The sequence below is a fragment of the Triticum urartu genome, chromosome 2 (assembly GCF_003073215.2).
Source record: "Triticum urartu cultivar G1812 chromosome 2, Tu2.1, whole genome shotgun sequence".
NCBI classification, from domain to species: Eukaryota; Viridiplantae; Streptophyta; class Magnoliopsida; order Poales; family Poaceae; genus Triticum; species Triticum urartu.
Genome location: NC_053023.1, coordinates 365,548,650 through 365,559,504, shown reverse-complemented (window position 1 = coordinate 365,559,504; position 10,855 = coordinate 365,548,650). Strand labels below are relative to the sequence as shown.

The 10,855-nt window shown below is 42.6% G+C and overlaps 1 protein-coding gene across 14 annotated transcripts; it reads left to right on the top strand.

Annotated features, from left to right (window-relative positions):
- The first annotated feature begins 853 nt into the window (after positions 1 to 853).
- LOC125537327 lies at positions 854 to 10,626 on the top strand. 14 transcript variants are annotated; one of them, XR_007295787.1, is made up of 12 exons: positions 855 to 1,370; positions 1,488 to 1,772; positions 1,870 to 1,931; positions 1,996 to 2,065; positions 3,585 to 3,682; positions 3,829 to 8,654; positions 8,749 to 8,907; positions 8,978 to 9,003; positions 9,127 to 9,210; positions 9,289 to 9,353; positions 9,438 to 9,786; positions 10,246 to 10,626. XR_007295787.1 is itself a non-coding variant. In XM_048700633.1 (10 exons), exons 4-9 carry the CDS (start codon positions 8,490 to 8,492, stop codon positions 9,728 to 9,730), a joined length of 792 nt encoding a protein of 263 aa, XP_048556590.1. In that variant the 5' UTR covers positions 855 to 1,370; positions 1,488 to 1,931; positions 1,996 to 2,065; positions 3,829 to 8,489; the 3' UTR covers positions 9,731 to 9,786; positions 10,246 to 10,626. The 14 variants fall into 14 exon arrangements, 9 of the variants coding, with proteins under 9 accessions (XP_048556591.1, XP_048556590.1, XP_048556584.1 ...); XR_007295785.1 differs by having other exon boundaries at positions 1,996 to 3,682; XR_007295786.1 differs by having other exon boundaries at positions 1,488 to 3,682; positions 3,829 to 5,755; positions 6,021 to 8,654.
- The last annotated feature ends 229 nt before the right edge of the window (positions 10,627 to 10,855 follow it).

Below are 10,855 nucleotides of genomic sequence, written 5' to 3'. Positions count from 1 at the left end.
CAACACACAGACTCAATACAAGTTTCAAACACAATCTTCCCAAAACAGCAACTAAGAACTTTGCAATCAAGGAAACAACATGCTACAGGAATAATATGGACACAAACTTGATGTGCACTTCAAGTAGAGACAACATGCTTCAAATATCATTAAGGTTCAGGTTCATAGGCATCGATATTAATTCAAGATGATCAATGCAAAAAGCAACTTGATAACACAGATTAGGACTTAGTGAAAAACAAAGCATATGCATGAGTAGAGTTTATTCGATGGCATGTTGGAGGCAAGAAATAATTAAGCTACAATGCAAGAACATGGCAAGCAAAATCATGGCATGCTAGTACATATCATGGAGCTCAAAACACACAATATGGCATAACCATATGAGCAAAAGGTTCATGGGAATCATCAAGTCAAGATGCAAACATGATATAAGCTGATTCTCAGATTTGGAGAAAATATGGGAATGCAGAACAATAACATTATGATGCTGACTTTGGAGACACATAATAGCAAGCATAGCAACATTAATATTTATGCAAAAGACATGGGCATGTAGTAGACATGATATACTTCAACTTAGTCCATGGGCACAAGTTCATATGATGCATGGAGTAATTCTAACATATAAGGAACCTAGCCAACTTGCCTCCAGGATGCTTCCCCGATTGAGCCGTCCGTGACCGTCTGATATGCCTTCTAACGCATCTGAGTCGTTGGATTTTCTCTTGCGGTTAATTGTTTTTCACTCTGCGGTTCATTTTTCTGCCCAATGACCGGTGGGCTCGTCTCACACGCGTATTGGCTGGGTGAGTGGCGCCTAGGTGAGAGAGAATTTGTCTCATCCCTCCTCCCATCCCGTGCGCCGCACATGCACGCAAACCAACCCAATCCAGTCCTACCACGCACTATGCACAACCAGTTCCCTCCTTCCGCACGAATCCGACCAGATAGAGAGGAATATGGGAGGGAGAGAGGGAGGAGGAGGAAGATGGGAGGAGGGAGAAAGAGTGAGGGGAGAGGAGAGGGAGGTCTGGCGGCGGACGGGAAAGGGTGACCGGCCGGCGTCTGCCTATGCCCCTCCTCCCGCAGGAACCCTAGGGGGAGAGAAGATGAGGGAGAGAGAGAGAAGGAAGGAGAGGAGGGAGAAAGAGAGAGGAAAGAGGAGAGGGAGGTGCGATGACTGATAGGAGAGAGGATCACCAGCCAGCATCGGCCTGCGCCGGGGAGGATGGGCGCGACCTGGAGGTTGGCGGTGGCTCGATCTGCTCCTGGATCGGGAACTGCGACGAGGCTGGGTCTCGGGCGCGATTCACGGGAGGCTGTACTCCGCCTTTTCCTCGTGGTGCGGCGGACGGCGGTGCGCTCTGGTCGGCAATTAGGAACTCCTCTATTTATATATTTTGGGCCTGCTAACGGATGTATCTTGATTTGAAATATTTGTTGTGAATTCGTTCATTTTCTCATCATGTGATTTCTTCTGCTAGGACAAATTAGGCCTGAGCTAATGGGGGAGAAGATGGAGTACAGGGATGAGCAGTTGGATCACACGTTCATTTGATGTTTGCGCACAAGATGGAGATGTTCGCTGGAAGGAAGAAGAGTTGGGCGGTGAGGAGGAGAAGAAGGCGGTCTGTGACGTGCTTGCACGCGCAGTAGCAGGAGTCCACCCATGAGGTGCTCCTCTGGATGCTCCCTTCCGGTGCCAGGCTTATGTTTTCAACACCGCCCTCACTGCCCCCTTCTTCCATTGCCTCATCGGCCGGTTAGAGGTCAGATATCTAATACTCCGCACTGCCTCCCGTCAATTTTTGGGATACATGCAAGGTTTATCATCACCCCATGGATCATGTGTTGTTCATTAACAAGGTTATCGAGGTGGAGGTCAATAGTGTGAGACAGAGAAGTGGAGTGCTCATAAAGAAACGCAGGTATGTCCGAATATGATGGATGCTTCCATTGCCAACTGATGAATGCATGTCTCCTTTTGCGCAGCTGCTGCCTGGATTCACCGTCGTGGCTGCCGCCTCTAGTCGCTTCCACCTGGACATCCTTCGCCAACAAGGTAATTTCGTTTCGGTCCCAACTGTCCTCCTATCCTCCGCGCTTTGATTGCTATGAGTTCTTGTTGTGTGTGTGCTTGCTGGCTTAGTGATGTGTGTGTCCGGGAACCCATTGTGTTCTTTTTTATGGCTTGCTGCTGCATGCATGATTGTTGTGGCTGGCTTGGTGGTAGCATCATACATACTGTTCTAGTTGGTTAGCTTGACGCTCTTAAGCTAGGCTTTTAATTCTCTGGGTCTAAATAATGTATTGCTATACCAGATAAAATATACACATGCATTGCAAACATGATTCTGCTTATACGCGGAAGTATATTTTTTAAATCTATCTCTTCAATTCTTAGTACAATTCTTTACTGGAAATCTAGAACTATGTAATTTGGTAATCGTGTCAAAGGTCACCTGGTTGTGCCATATTGCATTGTGATTTGTGAATACTATGTCGTTGGGGAATCAGCGAGCTTGGTTATATTTTTGGGGCCATCATGTTAACTGGTGCTGGTAGCGCTCGCTTGCTAGCTATGAGTTCTTGTTGTGTGTTTGCTTACTGCCTTAGTTATGTGTATGTGTGTCCGGGCACCTATTGTGTTTTTTTGCTAGCTTCCTGCTGCGTGCATGATTGTTGTAAATAGGTGCTCGCTGGTTGGTGCTGGGCTACTGATGGCATGAGACCTGCTTCAAAAAAAGGAATGAAAGGAAGCATTTGTTCATAGAACAAATATATTGTAAAAATTTCCATGGAAAGCCTGCATATTTAGCTCAGAAAAGGAGTCTAAAGAGGCTTAGATTCTTGTTATGTATTGATTTTGTAAAATATCTCCAGCTATATATTGCTCAAACAAAGAAAGATTTTACTCAACCTTCAGTATAATGTATTTCTAATTGTTCATAACTACTTCAAGTTTTGTTGTGATTTTGCAAGATTCTGAAATTATTGTATTTCAAAATTGTTATACTGATTCCTCGATGTGCTGTTCATGGCTTTGTTCTTATTTTATCCTTCTTTATTTGAGTTTTTTCCTTTCCTACAAGAAGATGCTGAGTCATGTAATATGTTCAAAGAAGAGAGAATCTACATTTTATGAATGCTTTCTTCTTTTTTCATTGTTACTTCAAGTTAGCGAATTCAGTTAAGTTGTACTAAGGAGATTCATATGCATGGTTTCTCCAGCTACACATATTATTCAGTCATGGGGCCATTAAGATCTTTTGCCTTTTAGAAAATGGGAGATGCCATTTAGACCTTACTTTGTTCAACTTGATCTTTAACTTGCTACTACTATTTCTAAGCATTTTCCCAAGCATTGTTTTATTTGCATCAGAGAATGAGCTCACCTTACTCAGTGGATGTGACAAGTAAAAAATTAGAAACTGAGCAATTAGTGCCACTCTTAAATGTTGTAGAGCAGTCCAAATTATCCAATAAATCATTTGTTAGCAGCGTCTAATTATAGAAGTTGAATCAGTTGTTCCAAATTACCCAGTACAAATTGTGGATGTTAAAAATCTGTTTTTTGTTAGTCAAATTGTTGAAAGCCAGAGCTGGGTCAAGTAGCCGGCCTTCGCCTACGCCATTGCCTGAGAGAAGCAACACTGGCATTGGGCATTCCATGTGCAGAGTGCGTGAGTTAGTGTTTTTTGTTCTATCCTTTCCATCTCATGACTTTGTGTGGAGGTGGCAGCACAACCTGTTGTTTGTTGTAATGCCTACTTCAAAGAGAATTAAGTGCTTACAAAATTATTTTTCTACTTGGTTGTTTTGCAGATGATGAGGTATGCCATGGAATGGTTGGGTTTTGAGTGGTAGGTGATCCCTATGCTAGCGGTGATAGCAGCCATCATTGGTACATTTCAGTAATATATAAGTCCATTTAAGGCCCTGTTTGTCTAGGCTTTTGCTTCTGCTTTTGCAGCTTTTCTATTTTAGCCATAAAGCCATAAAAGCTCCTCAATAGGTGCTTTTAGAGCTTTTATGGCTTTTGGAGCTGAATATTGTTATATTTATTCATCAAAAGCTAGAAATGCTCCAAAAACACCTATTTAGGAGCTTTTTGGCTTTTTGGCCAAAGTGGAAAAGCTGCAAAAGCAGAAGCAAAACCCCAAACAAACAGGGATATGTGTTTTGTTTTACTTCCTCCGTGGTGACTGTGAATGTATTCTCGGCTTTATAGTCAGTAAAAAGAAGGCATGCAAAACATTATGTTTTTCCTTCGTTGAATGTCTCATTTAATTGTCGCTTATTTATTTCAAGTCAGTAAATTCACATCGAACTTCCCTTGTGCTTTCCATTAATAAATAGCAAATTAATACGCAATATTTTTAATATGTGAGGAGGCAAGAGAAGAAGAAAAGAGGGGTTGTTAGGTCGGACCTTGGTATGTCTCTGACCAGAGATGGTTGGATTCGTCCGATGCTCTTCCAAACAGTGCATTCTAGATTCAATGGGTAGTACATGGAGCTTATTTACTTTGCTGCTCTTATGGCTTTATCTGTACTTGACATATCAAGAGCTGATGGGAGGTTCTACCTGATCGATTTTAGCTCCTCTTTCTTAGGTTCCGCTGACTCATTTTCTTATGTTATCCTCAATTTTCCCTTTCTAATTTTGCAAGGGGGTGTACTCTCTCCCTCAAGGTAAGCGTGAATGCAACGGACATTGATTGTGGCTGTTCCGATAAGAAATTGAGTGCAAATTGAGTTTTAACAGTGAGACTTATTCCATTTGTTTATCCTTTTGGCCTTTTAATCAAGAACAATGTTCAGAGCTTACATGGTTGTCTAAATTTAGTTCTGTAAAAGAGCAATATTGATATCATGCAATGATCAGTGCAAATTAGGATAGTTATAGAGTTCTTCCTCAGTTGTCATTGAGCAAATATTGAATTTGTGTGATTTGTTCTAATACCAAGTAAATCTTGGTCTGCATTGTGTTAGTTTTCGTACTGAGTTCTTTTGGCTATTTTCGCTTAAATTAGGAGTTGATGTGAAAAAGAGTGTGTGCTGACATGCATGCAACCAAATCATGTATTAATGTGAGGTACTACATATACTTGCATATCTCTCTTCAGAAGCACGACCCTCTTCATCCAACTAGGAACATCAAAACCAAATGGGATATCTTTGACTGCACTTCAGATGGCCATGCTATGAGTTCCCCATTATTAAATAGTATCTGAATCTGCTTTGTATAATTAAGACACACTTTATACATAGAGCTGCTATAGTGATACCATGTGATCACTTAACATGAGTGCGACTAGCCTATTTTCTAGCCTATTTTCTCTATTTAAAAGTAGAGTTGTGTTTATCATAAAATTTATATACCATGGACTCGTTGCTTTCTATTTATATAATAGGGCAGTTCGTCTTCTACCATCTGTTTTCTTCATTACATGTCTCTTAGATTGTTGGAGGGCCTTTATGAATAAGTTGATTATCTACATTTATGCGTTAATATATTTGCCTGATGGGTTTCCCTATTATGGCTCATGGTTATAGATGTAGTTTGCCTTTGCTATTGTTGTTTCTCCAAATAGTATCTACATACCACTATATTGTATGTGTTGTGAATGTACGGCTGTTAAATATGTTTGTTTGCTTATGCTGGTATGTTATGTGATCATTGTAACAATCATGATGCATGGAAATTTGGAGCAGTTAATCCCAATAGCGAGACATGAGTTATGCTCGAGGTAATTGACCTTTGCACAATAAGATATATGGGCTCTTTTGAATGTAGCATTTTAGCTGAATTGATGGAGATGTTAGTATTCTACTTTCATTCATAGATTTCAACAGATTTTCCATGCAAAAAAATGTATCAAGGCTAGTTTTGTCATGTATTTCTTGGTGAATGTGTAGCAAGCTCTTAGTGTGCTCATTTTCTCCTCTGCTAAAAATAATTTTCCCAATGAAATAAGTACATGCTTAATGATTTGTGTTATGTGTTAATGATAGGGGGTATCAACAAGAACTTAACGCATGATGCAGCCAGATTGGGTCCATTCTTGATGGGGTGGAACTGGAGCTTCCAGGGGATGGTTCTGATCCAGTTCCATTAAGGGTGTATTTTTTTAGAGCTTGGCCGCGTGTGCTTTTGTCCATGCCTATGAACAGGCTGCCCTCCATGCCATAAGATTTTTATAGGGCTTATATGGGTTTGTAGTTTGAGATTATAATTATGACTGTATGATGGCTTATAGGAGCTTCCTTCGTTTTTCCATGACAGTTTCTGTCGTGGAATTGTCACGGCAGATGTCCTAGGGCAAGGACTTAGTCGTAGGGCCATCACAATAGGAAGCTTAAAGGGGTTAATCGGGACTTAGTCGTAGGCCCCTTACGATGGAGGTAAAAGCCTACGTCTAGTTGCGATTGGTATTGCTGGGGTTTCGATCACCAAGAGGCTCAACTCGCCGGCTTGGTTATCGACTTCTTCTTTCTCGCCCTAAACCACCAGCGAGTCGTCCCCTTATATACATGGGTTGACGCCTGGTGGCCTAAAGAGTCCCGGCCGGCTCATAATCGTGTCCGGCACGGGGACTTCCTTTACATGCCTTTCTTTACAAGTCTTTCCTTACATACGGTGGTTTACAATATCGGGCCATAAGCCGCCCCCGGGCCTTTGGGCCTTCTATAAGGTTTAATAAACTATCATCTTGGATGTTCACTAGGCTTCTTATGTAACCCGCCATTGGGGCTGACCCGGCCCCTCCTTGGCTGGTCATACTGATAGTAATATCCCCAACATCAGGCCCCAGGTTGACTTTGAACTTCGTTCTTGGTCAATCTTCAATACTTAGACAAAAATTCATCTTCTTATCTTCACTGAAGTTGTTGTAACCCGCCGTGATGTCATCTTTTGAAAACGCAAAAAACTTTCATGACGTCATCTCCCAACGGATGTTTTATCTTTAATGTCTCCCGAGAATCGAGGCGCCTATGTAGCTAGATAACCATTGTTCAGCTCTTCCTTGATATTCGCGCCCGTCTGTTTGCATCTTTCCCTTATAAATAGGCACGCCTTGGCCTTCTCACTTTCCTCTCTCACTCTGTCTTCTTCCTCTCACAAACCCCCTGCTGCTCGAGTTCAGCCGCCGCCGTGCCTCATCTCTGTCTCCGTCGACCCTGGGCCGCTGCATCAACCTGAACCGATCCAGAGAAACTGCGGCTACCTCCGCAGTAGACCTGCAATCGTAAGTCTTCTTTCCTTCATTTCTTAGATCTGCATTAGGGTTTCCAAGCTCCTGCGTGTTCTTCATAGTTCATCATAGTTCATCGTAGTTCTTCCACCGCCAACCTTTTATGATCCAAAAAGTCATATATATGCTCGCGCGGTAGTGTTTTTGTACCTCTTCTTGATCAACAGATCCCTTTCTCTGATTAAAAGGCTGCTTCAGAACTTACCGACTCCTCTGTACTGAACTTTTTAGGACTAGAATGGTTTTCATTTTGAATAACCATTTGATCTGGAATAATACCAAGCAATGTAGGAAACTTGTTTGTCTCACTACTTAGCTGAATTTGTCTTCATAAAATATCTGTAGTCATGGTGGCTTATCATGCCGGCTTAATTTTCCTTATATGTCATTAGCCCTTAACTAAGCCGCCATTACTTGCTTGCATCTTCATCACTTAAGTGTCAATCTCACCATTAAACTGAACCGGCATGTGGCTTTTCTTTTTAGTTCCTTGCACATCATGCCGTCCAAAACACCAATCATCTGTAACTGTGTTCCCACAACCATATCTGAGGAACGTTTAAAAGAGTTCTTCACCATAGGATTTCTGCCAGCAAAAATTGTCATGTCTTACCGTGCCCCTGGCCCGGAAGAAGAACAACCCAATCCAAGAGACGGTGAGGTGATTGTTTTTACTGACCACATGAACCGTGGCTTCTCACCGCTCGGCTCAAAGTTCTTCAGAGAGGTCCTCCACTTTTTCAAGCTCCACCCTCAAGATATCAGGCCCAACTCCATATCTAACATCTGTAACTTCCAAGTGCTCTGTGAGGTATATCTTCAACAAGAGCCGACTGTGGAGTTGTTTATAGAATACTTTTATCTAAACCGGCAGAATGAGTGCACCAACGGCCTTAGCTTAGAGCTTGGTGGCATATCAATTCAGCACCGGCAGGGTGCCGTCTTCCCCCTCATTGTCTTACCAAGTCACCCAAAGGACTGGAACCAGACTTGGTTCTACTGCTAGGACACTTCACCAGCAAACGAGAAGCCACAGTCGGGTTATCGCCCCGATCGTCTTGATTCCAAGTTCGCGCTTCCTGATAAGCTTACGGTCGCTGAACGCAAGAGGTTGATACCGTCTATCAAAAGGATCAATGCTCCGTTGGGGAACGGGTTAACTGGAGTTGATCTGACCCGCTACTGGATCTCATGGCGGGTCATCCCTTTGAGCCGCCGGTCAAAGCTGATGTATGAGTATGGTGGAGGCCCGGATGACTCTCTTCGTCACAGCCACGTTCAATTGACAGAAGAAGATATTGTCTCAATGTCAACTCTTCTGGTGAACGGGAAATATGAAGATTGCAGTGTCGTCGAGTTAAACCCCTTCTGCCAGCTTAACCCGGTGCCAGAAGTAAGGATGTCGTTATTTCTCTCTTTTGTATTTTCCCAGCCGTATTGTTTTAATACTTGCCCGACTCTTTATCTTGTTTTTTACCTGTCTGCAGGCCAACTCTGACTTCTGGAAAGTTAAGTATGACCACGAGGCTGCCAAGAAAGCGAAAGCCGCCGCCATAAACGCCAAGAAAACGACCCAGAGGTCGAAAAAGAAGAAAAAGAGCATTGTTGAAGATTTGATGAAGCTTGATGATACATCTGACTCGGAGGTAGCCCTTGATTCCCATAGCCAATTTTTTAACAATCTTATTGGCACTGATCATTACCAGGATGACACAGGGGCCAGTTAGGCCATGGAAGCAGAGGTAACTATCATTTCCTCCGACTCAGAGCCCTTGCCAAGACAAAAAGTTTGATGAGTGATCCATAAAGTAAGGTTTTCTAACACTTTAGCTCACTTGGATCCCAACTTTCGTTTGAAAAAACAGCAACATGAGAGCCGCCGTCAAGCTTGGACTGAAGATGAGCCGGCTGTCATTCTTCAAGAAACTCCTCAGAAGCGTTCGAATGAGGTTTACCTCTTTCTATCTTTAACTCTTTTTAATGGATCTTCCCCTTGAATTTCTTTTAAATCTATTTTATCCTTTTAGGAGGTGTCTCGCTCTTCTGGCGACTCATCGCAGTCGCAATTTCCGGCCTTCAAGACTGCCCCTGGGTAATGAAAAATCCTCATATTTTCGGGTTGTTCAAATTGTATCTTTATACTGATGATCTTGCAACATTTTTCTTGGTGGCCAAGCTAAATCCAAGAAAACGAAGGTAGCTAAACCGGTGGAAGACCCGCCAGTGCTTGCATCTGACCCGGCCAGGCCATCTTCTCCATTAACCGACCCTCCAGCAGACCCGCCTGTTGATGTAGAAATAAATCCTCCTGAGCTGTCATTTGATGAAACCACTATGAACCCTTCTGCTACTGGACCATCAAGCTCAGCGAACCTGCCATCACCGTCTGCACAAGACATTCAGATCACCGGGAGCCACTTTATTGAACCAGGGAATCCAACCGTGCTGGCTCGGTGTACTGCAAAATAAGAGGCATTAGAGAGGCAGAAAGTTCGCTTTGACAACCATGTACATCTAAATGCGAGGTACGTTCTTCCGGCTTATCTATATTCCTTCAGCCCCCAAGTCTTCGGATTATGAGAGAACCGAAATGATCTGTAGACTTTAAAATATAGGCCAAGACCTTTACCTTTGAAACTTTTCTTGAATTCAATAGAACAAAGCTTCACCTGCAGTCCCCAAGGGCCGGTTCATTTTGATCATAAATGAGCCGGTACGTTAAATTGTTTGGTACCGTATTCAAAGGACTTAATACTCCGGCTTAACCTTGAGAAACTTGCTGAACTTCATACATTAGTCCCCAAGTGCCAAATGATGTTACTTTGTAAGGTACTTGGGACTTAAAGTATGTCTTTAGAGTCATAAAAATTTGATTTGGCATACATTAGCCCCAAGTTTCAAGTGGTTTTTTGTAAAGTACTTGAGACTTAAATCTTGATTTTTGAACTTGAAGCAAAATCTTGACTCATCTGAATGTTGTGCAGAATTCCTTATCTTAATCGAACTTGCAATTGACTGATGCGAAGACCCGGCTAGCGAGTCAGGAGGCAGAAATCAAATCTTCTAACTCCAAGCTGAAAATAAGTCTCTTTGAGACGGAAAATTTAAAGACCAGCTTCGCTGCCAAGAAGAAAACTTGGGAATAGGAAAAAACGCTTCTGACCCAACGCGCTGAGAAGGCCGAAACAGCCCTTGAAGAGATTTCAACAGAGCTGAATGGTTTAAAGGGTCGGGTGTCTCAAATTGTAACACCCCGGATGTAACTTTCCCAATTTGTACTCCATTTTGTGTAATCTTGATGGGTGTATGCTTAGATTATCATGACTTGCACCGTAGTGAGTGCATCGAGCTCGCAAACATGCCTACTTGATATCTGTTTTCAGCATGCTCCTGTTTTCACTAAGTCTGAAAACTGATTATGTTTTTACTATGTTCACATGCTTGCAATTGGATTTTCTGATCCCTTTTGGCTCAAGGTCACTAAGGGACTTTGAGTAGATCGATGCCATGCTTTACTTTGCCATATTCAGGTCCTGTAGCATATTGTTTTGTTGCTCCGAAGAGTGCTACCTAATCTGAAATTCCAGACAAGTG